The sequence below is a fragment of the Triplophysa rosa genome, linkage group LG6 (assembly GCF_024868665.1).
Source record: "Triplophysa rosa linkage group LG6, Trosa_1v2, whole genome shotgun sequence".
Lineage (NCBI taxonomy): Eukaryota > Metazoa > Chordata > Actinopteri > Cypriniformes > Nemacheilidae > Triplophysa > Triplophysa rosa.
In genome coordinates this window covers 762593-789685 of record NC_079895.1, presented here as the reverse complement: position 1 = coordinate 789685, position 27093 = coordinate 762593, and the positions used below count along the sequence as shown (strand labels likewise).

General features: G+C 39.2%; 2 protein-coding genes across 4 annotated transcripts; one reads left to right on the top strand and one right to left on the bottom strand.

Annotated features, from left to right (window-relative positions):
* The first annotated feature begins 5794 nt into the window (after positions 1–5794).
* On the top strand, positions 5795–16562 carry glra2 (glycine receptor, alpha 2). The gene is made up of 9 exons (XM_057336878.1): positions 5795–6695; positions 7438–7559; positions 8704–8771; positions 10001–10224; positions 12299–12381; positions 12455–12592; positions 12670–12884; positions 14950–15099; positions 15534–16562. Exons 1-9 carry the CDS (start codon positions 6625–6627, stop codon positions 15795–15797), a joined length of 1335 nt encoding a protein of 444 aa, XP_057192861.1. The 5' UTR covers positions 5795–6624; the 3' UTR covers positions 15798–16562.
* A 576-nt stretch (positions 16563–17138) lies between these two features.
* Positions 17139–26870, bottom strand: fancb (FA complementation group B). 3 transcript variants are annotated; one of them, XM_057336865.1, is made up of 10 exons: positions 26756–26870; positions 24857–25785; positions 23463–23618; positions 22972–23064; positions 22385–22513; positions 21055–21224; positions 19371–19729; positions 19040–19265; positions 18329–18732; positions 17140–17861 (listed from the first exon to the last, which is right to left on the bottom strand). In XM_057336865.1, the coding sequence occupies exons 2-9, from the start codon at positions 25763–25765 to the stop codon at positions 18336–18338; spliced, it is 2439 nt and encodes an 812-aa protein (XP_057192848.1). In that variant the 5' UTR covers positions 25766–25785; positions 26756–26870; the 3' UTR covers positions 17140–17861; positions 18329–18335. The 3 variants fall into 3 exon arrangements, with proteins under 3 accessions (XP_057192845.1, XP_057192848.1, XP_057192844.1); XM_057336862.1 differs by lacking the exon at positions 26756–26870 and adding an exon at positions 26669–26731 and having other exon boundaries at positions 17139–18732; XM_057336861.1 differs by having other exon boundaries at positions 17140–18732.
* Between the last annotated feature and the right edge of the window lie 223 nt (positions 26871–27093).

Sequence of the window (27093 nt, the reverse complement as noted above, 5' to 3'; positions counted from 1 at the left end):
AACAGCCTGACATAGACATCATACATTTCTTTCAAGCTATAAACGGATCTGAAAGAAGCTCAGTGAACGGTGTTGTACATGTTTACATGTTTATTGGCAGGTGTCAGAGTGTCATTATATTTCCCAAAAAAAGGCTTCATCCACACAAATGCTGAAAGCACAGTTTGCACCAGACACATCTCTGTGTCTGGTGAAGAATAAAGGCTGACGTTTGAGGCTCTCTTGTGTTTTTGAACTCAAATGAAATTTTGTGTTCATGTGTTCTCAGATACAGAAATAAAGTAAATGGGTTTCAGATGTATTTGGGTCTCGTGGGCCGACCGAGCGTCTCTGAGGTTCAGTCAGTTACATGTAGAGCTCCACATGCGATCACAGAGGTTCTTCTGAATGCAGAGAACGTTACATGTTACATGTCAAGAAACTGTACACGCTGTCCCACATACAGTATTCACTACACTTAGTGTTCTTATGTAGTTTGGTTCATTTAGAACATTTACAAAAAAGTGAGAGGCTCATCAGCAGTTTTTTGTCTGTGATCTGCACTTAATGAAATGAGATCATCACAATGGAGATTTCAAGTCAAACTCAAGATATCATGACTTACATCCACATAGGTTATAAAGAGATCCTTTAACCAAAAATCCATCATCATTTATTCTCTCTCATGTTTTTGTAAATCTGTATGCGACTCTTTCTCTTCAGTGGAACACAAAGGAAGATATTTTGAGAAATGTCTCAGTGGTTTTGTGTTCATACAATGGAAGTCAATGGAGTTCGGTGTTGTTTGAACATTCTTCCAAATATCTTCTGTTGTGTTCTGAAGAAGAAAGAAACTCCTACAGGTTTGACATGACATACAGATTTAAACCTGAAATGTAAGATTGAAATGGAGAGGAAAATGATCAGTGAATACCAAAAATATAAGAATTAGTCTAAGCGAAGATTTACATCCTTATACTCAACATGTGATTTCATGTCTCCTGAACGAAAGTCACAGAGAGAGAACATGAGGGTTAATAAAATAACAGCCGAATTTACCTTCTGGGTTCAATCTTGTTTACACGTTAAAAGTGAAGACTGATCAAATGTTCCTTCGTGTGTTTCTTCATTCATGTAACTACAGATCGATCGCGTCTGCATCTGTGACCTTTCTTTTGACACCTGTGCGCTTCACATTCTCTGTTGAAGACACGAGCAGCTTTGTGGATCTATTTGTCATCAGAAGAGGGTCATACAACACGCCAGTTCACTTATCAGCGTGTTTCTGTGACGTTGCCATGGTAACACTGTTTACACATTACCGCTGTTCTAAAAATGGCCCAGTGATGCTGGCGCAGGCAAACCTGTGAATGATGGAGAATAATGAAGAATAAATAAAACACTTCAGAAACAGGTGGGAAACAGATATTTTACACGATTGTCTCCACGGATACTGCAAATAAAAGTTCAAAAGGAAATCGGATAAAGCCACACATCAACTTCACTTTCTACTTCCATTTGAATTACTTTTCTATCTGATCTGTATTCAGAGCACCAGCGCCCAATGAGAAAGAAAATCAAACAAGAAAAACAAATGATATTTAATGTGCAGAAACACACTTACTTTGAAACATATTAGCCTATCATTCAACACAGCCAGTTTATTCCAGCCAAAATCCCTTCATTACATCATTATGAAGTTTATATATTGTGATATTGTGTAAGACTTCTTACTTCGTTCATGAAATCAGACATGTTTTCAACACTGTGATGACGGTCTTTTGTATAATGACATTAGTTTCATCACAATTAAACCCGCACCCCCATTCTCATTAAGTTCCAATTAAAAAGAGCAAAGTCACTTTCATCCGGGATTATACAGAAACAGTCATTAGCACATGATTATTCAAATATAAACCAGCTCTGGTGAATTTCTAGCAACAATGAACTACATTATACATTGTTGCTGTATGATTATAACTCATATTTTACATCACTACGGTTACTCTGTTACTGTATTAGAAAGATGAATTCGGTTTTATTTCGGTTTATAGTGTCAGGAAAACCCTCACGCTTACGTTTATGATGATATACAATTATATAAACTATTCATCTATAACCAACAATACTGCTGAGAGATCTTTCATCATAATAACAGGACTGAACTGTTTCATTGAGATATTAAAGTTGTTCTGTTATAGTATACCTCGTCACTGATTTATAAGAAGAAAATGAACAAAAGGTGAAATTAGTTTTAGTCAGATCAAGTATTCATGGCGACAGATTTCCGATAGCAAGTCATTAACTGTACTTAATAATATTCATTTGATTTTTGACAGAGCACTTTTATGGATTTTTAATTGTATTAATTGGCTCATTATCAAAGGCTCTTAAAGAAACAAATGAAGTGTGTCATTATTCACTCACTCTCCTATAAATCTTTGCAGCTTTTACCGGCACAATCACAGCCAATTGAGTTTATTGTCAATTCTTAATAAATATCATTTGTACTTATTTTCTAAAATATGTATATATTTTATATTTTTATTTAGCTTCAAAACTAAGTGTAATAAAAACATAAAAGCTACATCAAGCATGCAGAGGTTGTGAGGTTTTACCGTGATTTACCTCAGTGTAGTAATGCAGTGATGCGCTTCACTCAATAATTCAACACAGATTCAGTCTAAACGCTTTATCTTCAAAAATAAATGTTGTTTATCCTGTATTTCAGTGGCTATAAGTGAAGGCGCATTGTTTATTTATAGACCTAAAACTTCACTCAATGACATGAAAGCTCTATACTCTACAGTACCGCGGCGGTATTTCACCTCTCAACACTGCTGATGAGATCGGACAGAAGTAAACTCACACGTCAATACTCCTGCAAGAGTGACAAGAACACAAGAGTCAATACAAAACTATAAAGAACTGAAATAAACATGAGAATTGATCTCAATATGATTGGAGGGCTTGGTGATGTTAGCCAAGTTTTACTACAAAAAACCCCATTATCTTACCCGTTATTATGAGAGCAGTTTTACTGACTTCTGCTTGTTGTTGTCCTCATGTTGTTCCAACTGCTTCCATTGTTTCCCTCATCTGTAAGTGGCTTTGGATCAAAGCGTCTGCTAAATGACTCGATGTAAATGCAAGTTTGAACATAGTTGCAATAAAACCCTTTTTTTTATCAGGACGAATAAGACCAGGAACTGTGTTACACAGTGACAGTAAATCTGAAAGCAGTCCAGATCTCTTACAAAAGAAGCATGCTTTTATAAACTAAAACATGGCAACTTATTCATTTTTACATGATTTGTCCGACACATTTATCCAGCGTCTAGATCATATGAGATGTATCACACAATAGATCGGCTGACACCACGTTGTTCTGTGTCCTGACGTTCAGTTCCTCGATGAGAAGTTTCTGAACCCACCGTGATGTGACGGATGAGACGGATGTGCTGATGAACGTTAAATAATGTGTTATTGATGTGACGGATCTTTATCTCGAGGAGATCACAGCTGTGAAATGAGAAACTCTTTGCTCTGCTGACGGAAACCACGAAACACAGCAGCTTTCAGACAAAAACTCCTTCAGAATCCATTTACTTTAAACACGACATAAAATACATACGTGAAGTAAATGCATCCAACACAAGACAACAGCTATCTGCTTGCCATCTGTGCTCTTATTATACATTTCTGCACATTGGTTTCACAGTTTTCTATGCGATTCATTATACTTCATTTAATTCAACAATCATGTCAGACGCAGGAGCTCGGTCAGAATTCACAGAACTCGACCAGAACTTCAATATAAGATTCAAGTTATTCTAATAAACTCCATAGACTGTGCAAAAGCACCTTTTTAAAAATAGACATTTAAAACTCAAATGAAAATAAAAGAAGATCATTTAATTTGACTGCATGAGAGTTTATTGAGACAGGGATGGTGTTGCATTATTAAACCAAACTCTTATATTTCATTTCTTTGATTGTTTCATTTGTGTATCGTCACAAAGCGTCAGTGACACACTTCACACCCACTAACAGATGCTGTTTTCGGTTTTATTCGTATTTTAAATGAGCTTTTATCTTTAGATGTTTCGTTTTTTATGTTATTTTTTGTTCAAATTTGAGCAATTTTGCAGTTTATTTTTAATGTTGCTATATAAGATGAATTAATTTGACTTTAGTTTTATTTTAGCTTTGGTTTATTATTATAATTTTAGTGCTTTAAACCTATTTCAGTTGATTTCTGAGGCCACATTTCAATTTTTCGTTTAGTTGAAGTTTTAGGCCAATATTTGATTTGATTTCAATGAACCGAAATGTTTTCAACGTTTTATTATAGTAAACTAAAATAACCTTGTTTTCAATCTGTTTACAAACAGACTTTGGCAGTAAACGAATCTTCTTCTGAGACATTTGTGAGACTCTTTTTTTTCTCAAGAGAAATATTTGAGACTTTAGCAAAAGTTTCCATTTGCTCTCCACTTAACCTCAGCGATGTCTGGGAGAAATAACTTTAGGAGAAGTAATGGACGGATCTCTTCTATAGCTTTCTCTTTTCATTCTGTTACATACCGGCTGAAGAATCATGTGTCGTTTCAGAAGCATCAATCTGACACATACAGAGACTGTTTGACTCATTACTGCTTTAAGTCGGATGTTGTGACTGACAGCACCCGCTTTAGACAGAACGATCATATGAAAAGAACATTTCACTGCTCTGACTTCAGTTGGAGAGTATCAGATGTCTCTTATGGAAATGCCCGTCCCATCAGAGCAAAGGTCATCGCTCAGAGAGTTTAATGACCAGTCAAAGGCTGCCCACCTGCAGCCGGACCAGTTTACAATCGGGACTTTCAGTGCTTTCCATCATGACGAATCTTCAGACACAACGCTTTTTTAGGATGGGTTCACATTAAGGACAACAATAGCCCAGAATCATCCTTTTCTTCTGCTGGTACACATTAATAATAATAGCCTGAAGAAGCAATTCTTCTACAGCAAGTGCTATAATTGTTTTGTGTGGTGTAGAAAGACCGTCTCTTCATGAATATTGAACGTGTGGTGCGTTTATCAGCATTTTGCACATGGTTAATAGACGGCGAAGCATTTACCTAAGCTCTTTATTTTGCAACGAAAACTAAAATAACTGGAACAAAACAAAAGACACGTGGCTGAGCTGTTTGTGTCTGTAGATAAAGTGAATGAAGCTGTCAGCCACGCGTGACCCTGTCTGTCACTGTAGACTCAAACCCTCCGGCATCTGCCATCATGTGCTAAGTGAGTCTGTTTCCAAGGCAACCTGAGCTCCAGATGCATCCCCTCGAGGTTGATGCTACTGAGCCTATTGTCTCTGTTTCCGTGTTGAATTGAGAGAAATGACCAATGAAACAATTCTTTCAATCCAGAGTTTCTGAGATTAGGCAGTGCTCTACAATACTGTCATTAAATAAATTGATAAGTGCTCTGTGAATGAGAACCTTTTGGGAGAACCGAAGCAGCGTTACAAGTGTTTCTAAAGTGTGTATGGCGATACTAAAAACAATCATTGAACTGGGACGATTCAAACAAACAAACATATTCACATGTTGCCTGTTTGCAGATTTTTTATCGACAGAGGAGTGCATTTAAATATGAAGACGACGTCACAATTCAGGCAAAATGTATCACATCCTCACCCCGACGGACATGACGACTTTTCAGAAGTATTTCATCTCAACAACCCCCTCATGGATTGTCATGGACAGTCCAATTTCCTAACACGAAGTGCTGGAGCATCCTGCTGTTGCTATGGTTACCGCATCAGGTGAACACCATTCTGTTACAGCGTCAATTTCAGCACGTGCTGAGTAATTTCTATTCAAACGTTTGTGGTTGCAATCTAAAGTCCGAAGATCTCAAATATAAACTCAAACACGTCTCATCAAATTGACCCAAATCCAGATTATTTTACATTTACAATCTACATTCATTTTATACCTCAAGGCTCTTCATGCGTTTCAACAATTAGTCTAGTTAGTTTCCGTTTTTATTTCTCCTAACCCATTTTTGAAGGAACATTTAAGACTAAAGGTGATGCTTAAATGAGAACTCCATCGGTTGTCCCGCGCTATGAAAGAGGAACATCTGAGCATTTCCCTTAGGAGCTTTTGCTTCACCTCTTAATTCAGATCCTTGTTTCAATCAACACCTCAGATAAGCATCCGCTCACGACCCAGCGCTCAGAAACCGTTGCGCATGCGCGCAGAGAAGCGCGGAGCTGCCCAAGTGCTGAACCCGGTGTGTCACATGAAAAGACATTTCAAACACAGACAAACACATCACACACGAAGCTCTGGAAATAAAATCTTCGTTGCATGACAATTTCACGCGTCATCTCTCATCGCGCACTGTTCAGTTCATCTGAATGAGAAGCGCGCGCTGGGTGCGTTTGTCCGCACGCGCCGCGTCCCGATGTCGTTCATTTGACACATCTGAAACATGAGCATCTGGACTCGAGCGTTTCTTCCGTGTTCGCCTTTACCCGAGAAAATCTCCAGCTTTGCGTTAGTTCGGATGAAAGAAAAGTCGCTGTTTGGAGCGCGTTTCTGAGCCCGCGCGCGTCCATGTGGGAGAACGCGCAAAGCCGGAGGAATGACTCGCGCTTCTGCTAAACTCCTAACAACTTTCCTCGCGTGTTTTATAGAAATACACAACTTCTTCAGGTATGTACTTCAGTTATTACAGCCACAATTTAACAGGTGCGCACTCGATGACATCTATAGCGCCGTAGACATCTAAAAAGAGCATCGTGCGCGTTGCTATGGTTATATATGAGAAAAGGTCTACAGAGAAACGTGCAGATGTAATCTCACCTAAAATATTCTATTCTGTTCTGAACGTTAATTTTGGTCGACGATAACGTAACCAAACGTCAGAAATAAACTAACATTATGGGATGGTTTTGAGTGTGTTGGGTTAAATCTTAAAATGAAGGCTTATATTTTACTCGTCGTAAATGTCACTGGGGCATGTTGTCACATATAAGCGTGAGACAAAACAATTCTTATGTTTACCATTACTATTTACCTCTAATAAATCCCTCATTGCTTTGTGTTTTATGTGTATTCTTATTTTAATTAAAAAAAACAATGATGTGCAGTTCAATTGGCAGGTTTAATAGAGTTTTTCTGTTTCTTTGTTCATGTGTTTGCTGATGTCCAGCACTTACCCATCATGCAGTGATGCTCTGGTCATGCGGATCTCTTTTCTCGTAGCTGCAGTGTGTCCAGCTGACAAATGTTGTTTTCTGGAACATTGAGAAAGTTTTGAGTTATAATCTTAGAAACACCTCCCACTAGAACCATAACCACAGTGTGTTGAGTGTTTTGTGTTTGCTGGATTACCTGCAGAGGAACGTAAGTCATGTTTGAAGGTCATGAATTGGCGTTGTGTTGTGCGTTTCAGTGTCACAGAAGGAAAAGAGTATGAAAGGACATCTTCGTCTGCAATGTCACCCTCAGATTTTCTGGATAAACTCATGGGAAAGACGTCAGGTTATGACGCACGCATTAGACCCAACTTCAAAGGTAAGACGCACTCGCTGCGACATGACATACAGCAACTCTTCTCATTTCTCAAACATCATATCATTTTTAAAGATGCTTTATGATATCCTTTCAGATTCAATAGAAAAACAAGGATTGCTGAACACCTAAATCTGCTTGATGTTTTAAAGTCTTGAGTTTTGCACGCGTGTCCGATATCTGCGGTGACTGTGAACTATTGTGAATTCATCAGACAGACAGAGAGACAGAGTTCCCCACGAGACCAAAGAAGGGCTTAGAAATGCTACACCTTCAGTATCAACGCGCAGTAATCTTTATGTCCTTGACCGGAATGGTTGTGAGCTGTGATTTGTTTGACATGACGTGATTCTTCAGCATTATCTAGCGCATGCATGTGTCGTCTCCTCCTGCGTCTCTTGAAGTGAACGAGTGCCAGGATTCTGTGGGTTCATCTCTTCTTCTTTTATTTGGCTTGACCGAGCGTTTGTGTCCAGGAGTGATTCAAACTTTTGTTGTGAAACATTCACGAGCGTCAGAAAGCCTCAGAGACGTTTCGCATGCTCAGTAGATGAGTTATTTTTACACATTTGCACCTCGAGTACCGGCATCAAATTCTATTCATAAATTTCAACAGCATGACAGACTGTAAAATGTGTTGGATTGCAAAAAAAACGGATCCGAATAAATAACCAGCCTTTTTTTAAATATACTGATATACTGATGTCATTTTCAGTTCCCCAAAGAAGCATTTTCCTCAAAGGCTCACCTAAGAATCATCTCTTTCTTCCTTTTTATAAATGAAAGAACATTATTCCACTGGAAAGAACCTTCTTCAGATGTCACGCCAAGGTCGTGGGTTGATCCCAGGCATGGCACATTCTTAGAAACAAATGTATAGGATAATGCAGTGCAAGTCGCTCTGGATAAACACGTCTGCCAAATGAATAAATGTAAACGTTAAAGTTTTTTTTGTGAACGCGTTCAGCCCAAAATCATTCTTCTAAGGCATCGTGAAGCACTTTTAGTTTTAAGAGTGCAGGTGAACAAAAACATTCCTAAAAATATTATGATGATGGTCAATTTAATATAGAAAATGAAACCTTATAAATGTACACCACTGTCTCTGATGAGAAATGTGTCCGTCTCGTTTGTCTTTGTACTTCAGGTCCTCCAGTCAACGTGACATGTAATATTTTCATCAACAGTTTTGGCTCGGTGACAGAGACCACTATGGTAAGTTTTCCCCCGTCAGCAAACATTCTTCCTCTGAATGTGATCATTAGTTTTGTGTAATGATTCGGATGATGAGCGTCAGGAAATGATTCTCATGATGTGTTAGCAGCGCTGCGCTTCAGATTAATGCTGTGATCTTGAGAGACACTCACACAATTACAAATCTAGTCATCTTACATTTATCTTTACCAGGAACATCTCACAACAGCGCGAAGTTCACCTCGACATCATAATCAACACAAAGAAACCAGAAGATGCTTCGATGACATGTTGAAATAAAGACAAAACACAATGATTTTGAAGTCAATGTGTGACGTGTCAAATATGATTTGATGAAATGAATCTCATTTCCTATAAATACAATAAATGTATGAAACCATTAATATGAACATAATCTTTAAACGTGTACTGTTCACATGCAAAAGTGTTTTAGAAAGACGTAAAAAAGTTTAAGATGATCATTAATAAGGTATATTTTAGTGTCTCACAATGTAAAAAAAGAACAAATTCAAACTTTATACTCAAATACCATTTCTTCTTACAAAACGACAACAAAAACATTTTTGAATGACAAGCACTTTCTATTGTTATAGATGAGACAAACTTCGAACAAAGCTAGTTACTGAATGAACTCTTTAAGTCATTTATGATGTTAGACCAGTGGTTCTCAAACTTTTTCATCGTAAGACCCCCTTTGTGTAGAGTACATCGCTTTGCGGGCCCCCCAAATAAAATCTTAAACTTAGAATTTTAATGAATCCAAAACCATATTCAGTAATACAATGCTGGAACATCGATTCTTTTGGTTGGTGGTCATAAAATGTAGGATAATCTAGGATACATTTCTATATTTCATAAAATGCCACAAAACCTGTGGTCCCCGGATCCATCTCGCCCCCCCCCCAGATTGAGAACCACCGTGTTAAACAAGGTCAATCTTTCTGTAGAATTAATCATGACGTGAACAGACATGCACCTGTACTAATACTGATGGCTGAGTAAACAAGAACAAAGATCTTTCTATCTTCTTCAGAGCACAAAAGAAGGTATTTTAAAAAATGTCGATAACCAAACAACACTGAACCCCATGGACTTCCGTTATAAATATGAAAAAATATGATCATGAGCATGTCTCTTCAGCTTAAGTCAAGAAAAAGCAGTAAATGACCAATGAGAGATGTGTTTTTGAATAGAAACTCACTTGTTTGCGTGTTGTGTGAATGTGACAGGATTACAGAGTCAATATCTTCTTGAGGCAGAAATGGAATGACCCGCGGCTGGCGTACAGTGAATATCCCGACTCATCTCTGGATCTGGATCCGTCTATGCTGGACTCCATCTGGAAACCGGACCTGTTCTTCGCCAATGAGAAAGGAGCAAACTTCCATGATGTCACCACAGATAACAAACTCTTAAGAATCTTTAAGGATGGAACGCTGCTCTACAGCATCAGGTATGAAGTTACAGATCAGTGGATTGATTTCCATCTCATATTCTATTCAATAAGTCTTTGATCGGGTTTAGAGAAATATTGCTATTCATACATGAAAGGTTTTTTTTCTCTTGTAGAATCTTTCTGTTACTCTAAGACGTCTAAAATGTTCAACAAAGTTTAGCGTTTCCTCTCTTACGCCAAGAGCAAACGTTTTCATGAAACTGAAAGAAGTGATTAGCTCTTAAACCTGAAGCACAAGATGATGTAAGATGATGATGATGATGATGAGATGAAGAGCCTCCGAGCACACAAAGTTCATCTGACCTGATCTCATCGTTCTCATTCAATAACCTGCATCGGCTTTTCTTCTGTGCAGATCAAATGAATATTCATGATCTGAACACATCAAAGAGTCTGAATCCATCAGAACTGAGATATCTGAAACGCCTGACCTGCAGATCCACCTTAAAACAGTGCGCATGTGAACCAAGGCCAATGACAAATGATGTCACACCAGATATGACTTTGATTTAGTAGTTCATCAAGAAAATCTTCACGACATTCAGTTTCTAACTCTGATCTTTTGTCTTGTTTTTCAAAACAATTCTCTAAACATCCTTAAAACAACATCTGTTCACTTGAGAAATAAAATAACAGAATTCTGTCACATTTACATTCTTAAAAAGTGGAAAAATTCACGGGAACATCCACACAAGTACACTAAAGGTTCTCTGTGTGGGAAAAACGTCAACAGACTTTACACCGGACAGAAACGATTCTTTTAGGAATCTTTGATTGAAATGTTCTTTGAGAAGCCAGATGCTGCTTCTTTGGCATCGCTGTGAAGAACCTTTTTGTCAAAGTTCGTTTCAGAAGTTTATGCAAGAAAGGAATTGCTAATCGCAAAAATAATAAGCTTGTTTTTCCTTTTGAGATTATTTTCTTACCACATTGACAAGAAGTTTTCTTTTTGTTTGTAGGATTTTTCTGAAAGTAAACACTTGGGCCACTGTGCTTCACAAGCGAATCGATGTTGTTTACGCTGTAAAAAATGAAAAGTTGACTTAACTTAAAATTTCAAGGCAACTCGCTGCACAGCTTTTTGAGTTTACTCAACTTTTGGCCAAGTATTTCACCTAACTCAATGAACTGAGTAATGTCACATGACTGTCAATTGAAAAAAACAGTTCAAAGAAATATGCAACAATCACATTTCGGAGTTCACTCAACTATGGACTTAGTTGACCCAACTGAAAAGATGTTTTATATAACGTTAATATATAATTGTTCTATTATTATATACACACTCTAGTAAAGTAACTGCTTAAGATGTTTGAGTTTTAAACATTTTAGTAGTGGCCTCACTGCCTCATTTGCTTCAACACTGAGCACATGAGCCTCAATCATCAAACACCATTAAACATCATATAGTTAAAAAAGGAACTCTAAATACTAAAGGTAACTTACAATGACAACAAAAACAAAAGCCAGCAAACACTAAAATGGCAATCATTTTAATCATTTCAACCGGCGAATTGATAATTCTGCAATGCATGCTGGGAACTGTCAAACACTAGAATTGTTTTTTAAGCTTACAGTTTGGCAAGTTGGTGAAACGTCTTGACGCGCTTTGGACGATCACTTAGATGTCCAAGCACAGTCAACAGAAGAATCTTTGTTGGTAGACAAGTTCTGTTCAGCATACTCGAAATAATACTAAAAAAACTCGGTTCAAGTTACTTTATTACACCTTTGTTGGGAGACAATTTGAAGGTGTACTTTTTACAGTGTAGAGAGGTTTAGATAATTGTGTTGGAAAACAAAACGAAAACACAGAATAGGAGAGATTTTGAAATGCAGACACCTGCTGATCCCATCATGAGCCCTGAGGCATTTATGCTAAGACAGAAAGAATAGCTGTGATGCTCTATTTTCAGCTGACGTGACCCACTTCCACAAACACTTTTCTATTTGTAGACCAACACAAGACATCAGCTTCTCACGTGTACACGCGTGTTCTCCATCACTTTACTTCTGCTGAACAGCGGTCACGCACTTATAAGATTCCTATCGTTGGTTTTATTGTTCACAGGTTGACATTAATACTGTCGTGTCCGATGGATCTAAAGAACTTTCCGATGGATGTGCAGACGTGCAGTATGCAGCTGGAGAGCTGTGAGTATTCCTCGGGATGATTCTAACAGAGTTCAGGTGTGAGTAATGCTGTGTGTTGTGTTGTGTTGTTCAGTCGGCTACACCATGAATGATCTGATTTTTGAGTGGCTTGATGAAGGACCCGTGCAGGTGGCTGATGGTCTGACTCTACCGCAGTTCATTATGAGAGAGGAGAACGAGCTGGGTTACTGCACCAAACACTACAATACAGGTCAGAACGCCGCAATTCCCAAACCCACCCATCCGGTGTGGAACCATGACCTGAAGCAGACATGTGTTTGTCCTCAGGTAAGTTTACCTGCATCGAGGTGAAGTTCCATCTAGAGAGACAGATGGGATATTATCTGATCCAGATGTACATTCCCAGTCTGCTCATCGTCATTCTCTCCTGGGTGTCGTTCTGGATTAACATGGACGCCGCTCCGGCTCGAGTCGCGCTCGGCATCACCACCGTCCTCACCATGACAACACAGAGTTCAGGCTCCAGAGCTTCGCTGCCAAAGGTCTCCATGTCTTTCTGCTTCACCTGTAAAGAGTCGGGACATTATGGGATGCATAAAATGTAGAAAGACTTGATTCTAGTCAATTTGATTTTTAGAGCGCTGTACAAGAAAGGCAAAACCAAGAAAAACATCATCAGTTGAACACACAGAAAGCAAGATAAAACAAGTGTGAGACTCAGACACAAGAGAGTCAGAAAATAAAGACGGGATTGATCTTAAAACACACTGCAGAAAATCTGTTTCTCGTTTACTGCTTTTGTCCTGATTTCCAGCACTAATATCTGAATATTCTTAACGCGAGATATATTTACTCCAGAAGAAAAATTACCTGAGATATTTAGTCCGTTTATCACACGGCTGGTTGGAAAGCTTGATTCTGATTGGCCAGTCGCGACATTTGCAGGTTCCTTATTCCCAGATAACAACCGCTCAAAGCTAATAACACACGGTAACCCGGATGCAGCAAAAAAATTGACAAATGAAATATAAATATGTCTTTTGATAACATATATGACATTATATTTACATAAAAGTAAAGGGCTTTTCCTCACGGAAGGTCTGCGTTCGGTAAAAATGAGCTGATCAAATATTTCAGATTCACATTTCATGTCCAGTTTTTTACTCATGTGGAAAGTAGCCGTGTAATAAGCGGGATAATGTCCAAGCAGCCGCTTCAGTGTGTCCTGCCATAACAACCGGCTGCCTGTACGTTAGTCCTTACACGACGTCCTGTCAGAATGAACTGAGATTTGCTTAAAACAAGAAATCATCATCAGCACATGGGGTGTGAGAAAACATTTTGTTTCCCCTCTGAATTCTACTCCATCTTGAATCTTACGCCCCTGGCAGATTTCTTTTCTAGTTGTGAGCAAAAACTCACTTAATTTTGATAATGTTTTTATTTTTAATATCTAAAGTAACTTTTCTTCTCAAGTGAATGTGTCTAGATTTAAAAATATTTAGATATTTTTACTGGAAATCAAGACAAAAGCTAAGTAAGAAATGTGTTTTTTTTTGCAGTGCAAAATGTGAACATGCTTTTCGGAAAAGTCTTAAGACTGAAACCATCACAGATAAAACTACACAAATCCATCTCAAAATCCAGTGATGTTTAAGTCGCTGGTTCTCAAACTGGGGACTGCGGCTGCAGAGTGGCAACAATTTTATGGCATTTCATCAATTACAGAATAAATACATCTCTGTATGTATGAATTTAAAACGAAAAGTTCAACATTCACTCTTAACGCCTTATCCTGAACTTTTTCCTTCTGTGAAAAACCCCACAATAACAAGAGATTAGGCAGAACATGCACGGCTGTTTTTGAGCTTTGTGCAGAATGAATAAAACATGAATGAAACACAAAACGTCATTTAAACAGGTTTTCTTCTAAATCTGCTTCTAGTTATTAGCAATAAGTGAATGGTGATGCAGTCTGTACTGTAAATGTCTCACCTCGGACCATCATGAGTTTCATTGATGTACATCACATCATCAAAGCGTCTCATGGTCACTGTGTTCAGACTCAGACGTCAGTCTCGCATGAAAGAGAATATCAATATTTCATAGAAAGCATTTCAGTCTGGATTCAAAGCAATAAAAGATGCAAACAATTAAGAGGGCGATTAGTCTGTAACCCATAATGCAAACGATCTTCTGTCGTGAGCGCTGCTAAACCTTCTCACTGTCATAAACCCGTCTGAATGCCAGATTAGTTTAACCTCACTTTGATACTTAGATCTTTTTCTGGGGGGGAATGAAAGCATTCATTATCAGACAGACAATAATCGGATAATCCCATAGCACAGGGTTCATTACAGGAGATTGAAAGAACATCTATTATCAGATGAAGAGGTGTTGCTTTCTATCACTGACAAACATTCACCGTGGTGGTATTATTGTAGTGATCATGTTTTTTAACATTTGTAGAACTACACTTTTACTACAAGTACCATGGTTCAACAATGGTTAGTGAAAAGTGCAAAAACAAATATTATAATATATAAACAGTAAACTGATTTGATGATTTTCTGTCTCACTCAGTTGACGTCTCTTGTCTTCCGACAGGTTTCTTATGTGAAGGCTATAGACGTCTGGATGGCCGTGTGTCTGCTGTTCGTCTTCGCTGCTTTACTGGAATACGCCGGCGTCAATTTCGTCTCCAGACAACAGAAGGAACTTCTTCGCTTGAAACGAAGACAGAGACGAAACCTGAAGGTACAAAACTGCATTATTCTGACAAAAGTGTCACGGGCGATTTGAGGTTCGACCATCTTTGTCACCTGAAGACACGATACACAGAACAGTGAGAGAGATCAACCCACACGAGATGAAACAAATAAACTTCCCAATAAAGACAGCGCATGAGAAATGCAAGCCTGTGACTTTAAAGAAAAGTGAAATCACCAATAGGACAAAAACAGCATTTACTGAACAAAAGGAAACATGTAAGTCTAAACGTCATCTCTTTACTCTCCTTTATTCACAAGAGGAGGATTCCCATCATACAGATGCACATGTTCGCAGTCTCCGAGATGTAAAGCCGGATTCACGGAGTCACTCAACGCCTCTAATGTTGGACCCTCCAGTTGTTTTCACGCTCAGATTTATGAAGCTGCTTGACATCTGAATCATGTTTATTCTTCACGCAGGAGGACGAGCTACAAGACGGACGTCTGCACTTCACGGCCTACAACATGACATCATGTGTTAAAGACGGAAACGCGGTGAAAAGTCCCTCGACAAACAGCGTCCAGCCGCCGGACGCAGAGCCAAACAGACGCAAGTTTGTGGACAGAGCAAAGAGGATTGACACCATATCCAGAGCGGCGTTCCCGCTGGCTTTCCTCATCTTCAACATCTTCTACTGGATCACATACAAGATCATCAGACACGACAGCGCCAGGAAAGTCTAGACGTGCTCTTTCTTTCTCTGTTTCTGTGGAGACAAACACACGTCTCGTGCGACGAGTAGAGCAAAATACGAAAGGAATTAAAGTAGATTGATGGCTAGATTTCAAGTCTGTGAATATACGAGGAGTTTATTTCCTAAATGAGATAAAAAAATCATGTTTTTTTATTGTGCATTCCAATTAATATCAGTCAAACTGCGGTTGGTTTGTTTTGATTTAAGTCACAATAACTCAAAAAATAACACTAACACAATAAAACACATGATGATATAATAAAAAACAGGACTTTTTTAAAGTTAAAAACGGAGTGATCTCATTTTGGAAAGAAACTCTTCATATGGAGTTGTCAGTGTTTTTATACACACGATCAATGTTTTGTATGATTGTCTTTTGATAATGAATTGTGTAGTAAGTCGAGTACAGAAGCACACGAACACAATCTGAGATCCATGTATAAATGTCAGTCATACGGACTCTTCCAGATCTCATTCATGACTCCATCTGTCTGATTATTTTCTCGGCTGTTGTCTTGAATGCTGTTAAATGTTGAAGAACAAACATTCTACAGACTCTCTCAGTACAGTATCTGGACATCAAGCTTCACTGCGCTATAATAAAAGCAAGAAACTTCAGAACTGACCCACACTTCATCTGTATCAGCATCTCACAGATCCGACCGTTCAACACAAAACAGCATTTGATGCAAAATAAATGAAACATTTTCACTCGTCCTCTTTAAATGCACATGCTGCAGCCGCTGTTACCATGGAAACCAAATATACCTGCAGTCAGTCTGGAGAGTTTATTCGTCATTATGAATTTGTTGGTTTTAACCGTGGTAAACCCACAGCACACTGCCTCAGGTAATGTCAGGAAAAACATCCAGAAGTCTATTAACTTCAGAACACTTCTGCACTTTTATTACTGCTTAAATAAATCAAAACAAAATGATTTGTTAGTTCAACAAGAAAAGGGACTTTGGAGTGAATTCAACTTGACATATTAGTTAACTCAATAAATGTGCTGCAAACACATGTTAACTCATTTTTTGTTGTTGAATTAACTCAAAATTTTAAGGCAACTAGGTTTTAAAGGGACAGTTCACCCCAAAATGAAAATCCTGTGATCATTTACTCACCCTCAGATTGTACCAGACCTGTGTAAATGTCTTTGTTCTGCTAAACACAAAGGAAGATATTTGGAAGAATGTCAGTAAGCAAACCGATCTCACCCTCCATTGACTCCCATAGTAGGGAAAATAAATACCATGGCAGTAAATGGGGGATGAGATCTGTTTGGTTACTGACATTCTTCAAAATATCTTCCTTTGCCTTTAGCAGAACACAAGACATTTATACAGGTTTAGAACAACTAAATGGTGACAGAATTATAATTTCTAGGTGAACTGTCACTTTAAGTTGACCCAACATTTTTCTTGACAGTATCATGGTAACCACACATTAACCATGGTTTTACCATAGTAACCCTAGCTGTACCATGGTATTTGCAAAACTGTGGTTATACAAACTGTGATCAATACACCCAAAAAACGTGTTTCTGGAATAAATCCATGGGAAAGCTTCACACGGGGTGAGTAATTAAACTGTCATGAAAAAAACGATCTTAAATATTACTAGAACAAATAAAGTTTTCATGTTCTGTTTGCAAAATATAACGGCATACTTGTAATAAAAAAGACTAAAAAACAGACATGTTTTCGTAAGGAAAACCTTCAGATTTAATTGAATCTCATTTCTCTGACCAAGAGCAGCAGAGCGGAAATGAAAAAGGTTTTCCACAAACGTTGATGTTAATGCTGGCGGTGGAGTTTGTTAAACTGAAGGAAGGTAAAGCTGGTTTCTCTGCAGGGCTGAACAGAAAACACGTGTTTCTCTGAAGACGACGACGCACAGGGAGACCTCTGAGAATGAGAGAAGCTTAAGTGTTTCATGTAGAAATGTCACAGAAACATTAAAAGAGTCTCGGGAGGAGTCCGCTGAAGCTCATGAAAACCCATGAAAACTGAAAGACGCCAGTGAGGACAAACTTTTCACGCGTCGTTTTCCCCTGTGAAAATAAAAACCTTCAAACATCTTCTCTGAGGAACACGAAGAGAGAAGTTTAACACATTTCATGAGATCGAAGTCTTTGTAAAGGCACAGTTCAGCAAAAAATGAGAATTCTGTCATCGTTTACTCTCCCTTGTCCTGACGTCAAACCTGTTTGAGTCTTTCTTCTTTAGAACACAAAAGAAGATATTTTGAAGAATGTTGACCATCAAACAACACTGAACCCCACTGATGAACACAAAACCACTGAGGCATTTCTCAAAATATCTTCTTTTGTGTTTCACTGCAGAAAGACTCGCATACAGATGTACAAACACACGAGAGAGAATAAATGATGACAGAATGAAACTGGTCTCTTGCATCTTAGTTAGTTTGTGACTCTGACATGAGATTTAAAAGTTGCAACGCAGATGAAGATTATCAGACATAAACTTCATATCGCTACTCCAGGACGGATCGTCTCACCCTCAATCTACAGACGGGGGAAATCTGTCTGTGCTTCTCTCAGAGCGACTACATCACCGTTCATCTGCGTGCGAATCAAGCTCTCCATGAGTCTGCAGTAGCGCGCGGCGTCCACCAGGGGTCGCAGTCTTCTATTGTACCTCTCCATCTCTGTCTGCCGCTCCTCTCTTAATCTCTGCAGGGTCTCAGAGGAGGTGTCTGAGGAGCACCTCTTTACTCCTCTCTCCTCACACTGAAGAACAGAAGACACGGCCTGTGTGATGCTCTGTAGCTCCGCCTCTAAAGTCTGTGACAGACCTCCACAACGTCCGTGAGACCTCGGGGTCCCGACCAGCTTCACGTGATGCGATGCAGGCAGAAAATCACACAGTGAGTTCAGAAACCTCAGCAAATCCAGCTCGTCTCTGCGGAGATGAAATCAAACATGTAACAACATATTACACAGAATGACATGTGACACGTCATATTAAAGTCCCTCATGATCGGGATCAGACACAACCGCACATGATTTAAGTCAATGTGAGACTACCAGGGTAAACTCACACTTCTCATACATGATTTTTCTAGTCATTTGTGATGCTTGATGTTTAATATGATTTATTGTCGACACTTCAGGGATCATAATGTAGCGAGCAATAAAAACATCCGAAATATCTGCTTCCTGTCACACGCAAACGGACATGACAGACAGATTTAAGGTGAGGGTTTCACCTGTAGTGTACTGTTAAGAGCCCCTGGAAAGGTGTTTTCCGCACCCAATGAAAGAGCAGTAGAGCAGAAGGGGGTGCGGCGTAGTTTGGCTCCGCCTCCAGTCGCTCAGCGTGCAGCTCATCCCGCAACCAACCCTGAACATCAGCCAGCGTGTGATCACAGCCATCGATGAGAAAACACCACGAGTCCATCATGGCCATCAGACTGAGATGATCATCTCTGGATTCTTCCGAACACAAAACAAGCACTCCATATCAAACCAGTTTAAACCAACACACATTGTCCTGATCGACCGTTACAAACGTCCTTCTGCAACTGTGTAACCGTGTACCTGTATTGAGCTTAGTGTCCTGTGGAAGCCGTGGCTTCATCTTCCCCGTGTGAAGATCTTTGATGTCCACTGAGATCTGTCCGCAGTGATGAGAGACTCGAGCTGAGGTCAGTGTGCAGTAATGGAGTATGATGGGATATGTGCCACTGCTGGAGGTGAATAATGGATTGAGATCAGTGACTGTCAGTAGAGTGAATGTTGATGTGATGATGATGTCCGCAGAATGTCTGATGTTCTTCTCAGGCGGTGGATGACAGCGCTCGCTCGCGTCTGATGTGGAGCTGCGCTGCATGAAACTCCTGCTCTTCACGGCTACAGGACATTCTGCTAACACTGAAGCGCTCATGTTCCTTACACACCTACAAACACAAACACACGTTTCATCAGGAGGACCACAACAAGTCCCAGTGAAATAAAAAATGACAATTCCTATTTTTCCATGAAATATATATTGCAGCGTTTTTTTTTTATCGTGTGCCCTCATAATCTTCAGTTGAAATCTGAAAATGCACTTCCTTCCTGTGATAGGGAGCCGCAGAGATGACGTATTTTTGTATGCAAACGCGGGAAGCGATTTAGCATTTTAGGACATCAGGTTCCATCGCTCCAAAGTCTGTGGGTTTTTTGAGTGGCTTTTTGGTAATCACCTGAAATAGGGTCTGTGCGAAACAAATCCTGTAAATATTTTCACGTTTTATTCTATGACATAAAACACACCAATTATAACCCGCTTGTGATCTTTTAAAGCCTTATATTGTGTCTTTAAAACGGCGGTTGCTAAAAGCGACTGCTTCCTTTGGCGGGGACGTTAGACGTCATCGCACACATAAAGCTCACAAATAATGCAACGTGGGCACAGATCTCTTCAAACGTAGATGCGGATTCATTCACAGAGTAATTACTCATCAGGGAACACATTTTTAATCAAGTTTAAAAGAGTTGGTGGTGTTGACGGTGATATCGAGCGAATTTAAGTGTAGTCTGTTTATAGCATCGTGTTAGCAGTGAACAAACATAAGCAACCGTATAGACATTAACTAACATGAATAAAAGATGACACAATCTAAATGAAAACGTTGTTCATTGTTAGTTCATGTCAGCTAATGCATTTACTAGTGTTGAGAAATAAAACCTTTCTTGAAAGTGTTATCAATATTTCTGAAGGGTTTGGTGATATTCAACATGTCCTGATTGAGGATTTTGCTCTCAAGAAGCTTAAATAGGAGAAATAAACATTATTTCAAACAACAGACAAAAAATCGAAATGTATTATACAAGTGGAATGAATCAAGTCATGGATGAGGATGTTGTGTAACTGCTGAACCAAGGCAAATAACAAGAACATTACATCTTTATGATAGTCACAGTTCAGCATGAAACACAAAACAGCACGGGCTGTAAATAGAATGTTTTATTAATAAATCTGAGTTTATGAGACCAACGGAGGACCATCTGAGAGACTGTAACTATAGAAACCAGACAATAATCCCACAGCAGATGAGATGAGAGAAGATGTCACATGACCTGCAGATAAACCCGTTACTCTTGTAATATTGTCACATTCACTCTGGTTTAGTTCTCTCGTCTCAACTGTGTGGTTTTTCTTCTTGCTTTCACCATTTTGAATCTTGAAGACTCATGAGTTTTGTAAGTTTACATCAGTAGAGTTACACGTGTAACATACGTGTCATTTGTGGTTGCCATGACGATGCCACAGACCAAACTCTCCCCGATGACTCTCTGCCAAACTCTGAGCACCTTCACTGGAGCTTCGTCACGTTCAGTCGGCATCTGTTCATCAGAGACGTGCACCTCATCATCCTCATCTTCATCCCACAGAGACACAAGACCCTCCTGTTTAAAAACACAAACGCCGGCTCATTCAAACTCGCACACATAAATGAGCTCTCATCTTTACACGAGCCTTATACACTGTATTATACCAGGACCGGCCCAAGCCTTTACGGGCCCTAAGAGGAATTTTATTTGGGGGTGCCCCCAATTCAATGGTCAATGTTTGATTATTGGCACGCACACTTTAAATCTAACATTTCTATTAGTTGTAGCTGTGTTTGGGATGCAGGAATGTCATAAAAACAAAAACACATCAACCTTGCATTACAAGTGCATTGTGGTTGTCAACACTTGATAATTTCATCACTTCGAATTTTAGGTGAACTGCCCCTTTAAATTTTGAGCACAGACCATACAGGTCGAATCATACAAATGATGTAGAATTTAGTGTTAAATACTATTAATTTTACTTTAACCACAACCTATAAACACCCTTTTAAAGCCACACAGCCCTTGAGGATGACTGAATCTTTTTTGTGTGTGTGTGTATTTACATAATTTACAATTAATTTACAATATACACACAATTATTCTTAACCTTATCCCAAATAAAACGCTGAATTGACAGATAATTATAAATGGCATATTTTTCATCTAAATCCGCATTTTGTCGTTTACATCAGTGAATACTGTCGGTTGTTCAACATTTCTATCGTTAAACACTAAACAGTTGTCAAATATTGAATGTTTAGTCACTTACAGTGTGTCGTCTGTTGCACAGCACTCTTTCAACTTTAAAACCGAAGCCTCTTGCTGAGCTACAGCTGAAGGGTCAGCGCTCGGCTCTGTAACCAGTAACTCCCGCCTCCTTCATTTGATTGGCCACCTCACTTATTTTGATATTTCAATGTTGCGTTTAGTCAGTAACTTCACAAATTTTAACGCACACCACAGAAACAAATAGTGGGTAGGGCCCTGCGTAAGAAAATGGATGTGTGTTGTGAATATATCAGAAAAAAAGCTGTAATTTGATGTGCTCATGGGGGCCCCCGGGGGCGGCGAGGCCCTAGGCAGCCGCTCATTTCGCTTAGAGGGAGGGCCGGCTATAATAAGTGCAGATCATAATATTCACTGCACTTATGGCAGACTGGCACACTTTTGATTTGGATTGAGGATTTCTGAATGAATTGACTAAGCTCAGACAGATGGCGTGTGTGGACCTGTGCTGGAGAGGAGATCGCATGTTTTCTGCCTGATGTCAGATCAGTCAAAGCCACTAACACATGATGTAAGAGTCTGTCTTTAACATCTACATCCCTCTGAAGATCCTCAAGAAAGTTCAGACCGCTCTAAAAACACAAACAAGAGACCAACCATCAGCAGTGAACAAACACACGACCCTTTACATGTTTTCACAGGAAACATCTTTTAGTTCATCCATTATCACACACACTACCTACACTGATGATGTACACATACACACTTAGAATGGAGGCATTGTTTTGTGAGTGCATTATGAATTGCTCTTTGTACACAAGCCACAGATCTATAAAGTTGTTTTTTTAAAGGACTAATTCACCTAAACATTTGTTGACATTATGTGTGGCATCAGGATTTATTTGATTGAGACCAAAAGGTCATTTGTTTATTCTTTAAAAACGTGTGGCACATCACGGAAAAATATAGCTTATATTGGAAAAATCGAAAACATTTCATGTGTGGGTGAAGCACTCCTTCAATACACAATTTTGAAGCAAATGAAAGCAGTATATTCCTTTATGTATCGTGTGCTGTTGAGCTGTGATACCTGTAGTCTGGACTCTAAAGCTCTGACGGTGAGCAGGTGGTGTTCCTGCGCTGTGTCTGACGCACTCGAGACATCGCTGTCTGCTCGTCCACACTACAAAAGTGTTACCACAAACAAATCCAACACAATGATTCTCATCTGACAACTCCAAATCTCTCACAAGTCTGACACACAGAGACATGATTCAAAACACAACTAACTGCATTATAGCAGCGATATCGAAAAAACACTTCCTGCATCTTTTGTTAGACAACATTTCTATTGGAATCTTTTTCTATTTAGTCTATGTCACATGATTTGGATATTGCTGTTCATACATCTCAGAACAGATTTCATTACACCACACATCTGCTCTAATATTAATGAAGATCGTTTTGATAGATTAATAGGGTGTGATGGGTCGACGCTCAGTATCTCATATGAAATCTGGGTCCTGAAGCAAAATCATTTTTGAAGTGTCTGAAGTGAGGATGAAATCAATGTTGACGAACCGAATATGTGATGCCACACAGATCGGTGAGGAGGAAGTTGCTAAGCAACTCTCCAGAAGACCTCGGCTCTTCAAACACGAGGAGGATCTGATCCGTCCCGCATCCCAGAAAATCATCCACCAGCGGCACACGCACATCAGTCCAACAGCAGCCCACCTGACACGGAGAAAGATGTCATTCCTGCTGATCATGGTTCTGTGGTGCATGTCATGTTTTCATGTGCTTCCATAAAGATGGTGTCATGACTCGAGCATGTTTTGCCAGAGCAAATCTCAACGTTAAGTGACGTGTCTGTGCTTCCAAGTGTCACAAATATAAGTTGAATGATGATGATGATTTGTGGAAATCGTTCTTTGCGTTCAGTTAGTGAACACATGCTTCTTTAAATGTGCAGATGTGAAGAATAACCTTGAAATGCAAGTGAACGCTGTTTTTATCGTCTGTGTTGACTGATGGAATCTGTTCAGTTGATTTACTGCTTATTAAACCTGTCAAATCATCACAAGTAAAGCTGACCGGAGCTGCACTCGACATCAACTGCATTTTAATCAACACAGATGCTCTTCTAGAATGAAATCATTTAATATGTGAATTATTCAAAACTATTTTAGACCAGTAAGTGAACACTTGAGATGATATCAGCGTAAGACCTCATGAAACCTGTCATAAGCTATGTCCCATCATATTCATAATCATATCAGTTCTGAATGAAGGAAATGTATTGTGACACGATTTTTTTCAAGACAATTTAGTATGTTTGTGTCACATTTACATGTCAGTCTTAATAACGATGAACATCTGATTTGTTTGACTCATTTGTAAATATGATCTTATATGTTATTATTTAGGCATAATGATTTTAATTGTATGCATTAAACAACTTCTTGACCGTATCAGTCGAGATGATTTGCGGTACCTGGACCAGAGGTGTGTTATCAGTTTTATAAGTTGTTACCTCAGGATGTTATGACTGACCAATCAGAATCAAGTATTCCAGAGAGCCAAGTAATCACTTATTATATAGCATAATATGTGTAATATATATATATATAAACAATAATTGTATTACAGTAATGAGAATGCCATTTTTACAATTAAGCTAAAGAATCTGAAAAGAGGTCTAAAGCCATCATCATTTATTCCCCCTCATGTGGTTGTACACCTGTATGTGAGTCTTTCTTCAGTGAAACACAACAGAAGATATTTTGAGAAATGTCACAGTGGTTTTGTGTTCATCAAAGGGGTTCAGTGTTGTTTGATTATCAACATTCCTCAAAATATCTTCTTTTGTGTTCTAAAGAAGAAAGAAACCCGTATATGATGTGGGACAAACTGCGCCTTTAAGCCTCTGATTTTTGGAGATGTATAGATCAGAAAAGTAGCCCTCGCCTCACCTGGAACGAGTCTTTCCACACGGCACAGACGTTCCCCTGACTGAAGGTGATGATGAAGAGATCGTTTCTGACAGTGTGAAGCGTCCGGATGCTCTGAGGATGCTCGTACGGCAGAAGACAAACATCCAGAGGAACAGCGTTCTCAAAATACACCAGCTGCTTCATGCTCGTGGCCACCAGCACAGCAGATCGCACAGAACCGCCCATCTCATCAGCCGACAACACGGCCATGCACTGAATCACAGAACTGTAGGCATCGGGTACCAGACAGTCTCCAGTTAAAGTTCTCTCATCTTCCATGAAGTACAGCGTGTTCTTCAACCCCGTGACACTGAGCGATTCATTCAGGCCTTCTTTAGACACAACTGGGCTCCCCAGAACCACCAGTTTCCTCAGACGGAGAGGCAATCCCCCGATAAACCTAACAGTCATGGGTACGGGAAGCTCCTTCACTCCAGGAGTCTGTGAACATACGTAGCAGACTGTGTTTTCATGACACCACACCAGCGTAGGGCCTTGTACTATCGAAATATTCTCTCTCATCTCATATGGCAACACAAAGTCCACACGAAGCTTGGCATCTGTGAGACTGTTTACAGAGTACAGCGTGTATTTGAAAGCAGACGATCTCTTCCGGCACAGTCTGAGCAGAACGCACGGCACTTTTCTTCTCTGTCCAACATCCAGAGCGCAGGAACAGTGAACGATGTGTGATTCAGCAGAGCCGTCTCTGTGCAGCGGGTACATGGTGTGATCTTTCCTGAAGAAGCTCCGAGTGTCAGGGTTAAAGGTCAAGCTGTAGAAAGTGACCTCTGAGCCTCGACGCTGATCTCGGCTTCTGGAGCTTACGGTCTTGCACTGGAACACCAGCACATCTCCTCCAACCGTCAGCATTTGAACTGCCATCATCTGAATGCTGCCCGTGACGTCTGGAGAGAAGACAAGAGAACATGAAAGTGACAGAAAACACCAGAAGGGATGGTAGAAAAACACCACAGACAGTCACGTTAAAGTGACATGGTTTGTATGACACCTTCATTTACTGTCGAGAACCTTTTGTAAAGAGGATACATACACATAAATGCATGTGGTACCTTGATATATCTAATATAATCCCGCCATAATCTATTAGCCATAATACTTGTAAATTCATTATTATTATCATGATTTCTAATAAAGGTTAAGTTAGGGTTTTCAAATACAGATCTTATTATCATTATTCAAGATGATATACATTTTGTGATATTACAGTTAAAAGGTGTTTGATAGTCAGTGTTGGGTAAATTCCTCTGAAAAGTAATTCATTACTAGTTACTAATGACATATTCAATAGTGTCATTAGAATACTGCACAAATTACTCTCTCCAAAAAGTATTTCGTTACTTATTACTTTCTATATCCTACATCGACCTTGATTAGAATCGATTCAAGGATAGACGTGAAACGCCTTCTTTAATTCATTCAAACAAACTACATCAATTATTCTTATTAACTGACCAAAGTATATAAATGTGAGAAGCATACATTTTAAAGGTAGACGTATAACTTTGATGTCATTGCCACTACTTGATTCAATTACATCAGAAGTTAACTGTAATTAAATTACAGAAAAATAAGAGTAATCCCTTACTTTACTTTATCAAGGGGAAAGTAATTAAATTACAGTAACTAATTACACCCAACACTGTTGATAAGTATAACGTTATATGAAGTATATGAATTACACAGCATTTTCACATATTTGCATCATTAAAGTGACAAACATCACATCACTGAAACCGCAGAAAAGTTCTGCATTTAATATTCAGTTACTTAAAACAACACGTCCAATGATGATCTCATAACGTCTGTTGACGACGACAAAAAGCAAAAACAATTTCGCTCAAAATTTAACGTTACCTCAGGTAATGTTTCACGCTGTTCTCTGTTTTCTTCCTCGTCGTCAAAGTGCGCGCGCATTCGCAGCTTCCGGCCGGGTGTCTCTTAAAGAGACAGTTCTGCTGTTCAATCGCCGTTTCGCAAAACAAGTGATGTCGTCAACGCTTTTCACTGATTTCATTCCACACATAACACGTTTATGTGCTTTTAATCACGAGAGCGCAACACGGTAGCTTTATCTCGCGCAGCAGCCGCTCAAAGGTTTGTTTGATTTGTCAGAGCCGTCATGGCGTCATCAGCGCGTGCAGTTTCCTCGAGCCTGCGGTCGATCCCGCTGAACATTCTGCAACTACTGCTGC

Coding starts and splice junctions, on each gene's coding strand:
- glra2 (XM_057336878.1), top strand. CDS start 6,625: ATGACTCGCGCTTCTGCTAAACTCCTAACAACTTTCCTCGCGTGTTTT. Junction 12,593..12,669: donor CACCAAACACTACAATACAG/GTCAGAACGCCG, acceptor GTTTGTCCTCAG/GTAAGTTTACCTGCATCGAG. Junction 12,885..14,949: donor CCAGAGCTTCGCTGCCAAAG/GTCTCCATGTCT, acceptor GTCTTCCGACAG/GTTTCTTATGTGAAGGCTAT.
- fancb (XM_057336861.1), bottom strand. CDS start 25,765: ATGATGGCAGTTCAAATGCTGACGGTTGGAGGAGATGTGCTGGTGTTC. Junction 23,619..24,856: donor TGTGGAAAGACTCGTTCCAG/GTGAGGCGAGGG, acceptor TCTCCGTGTCAG/GTGGGCTGCTGTTGGACTGA. Junction 19,266..19,370: donor GGACACTAAGCTCAATACAG/GTACACGGTTAC, acceptor TGTGTTCGGAAG/AATCCAGAGATGATCATCTC.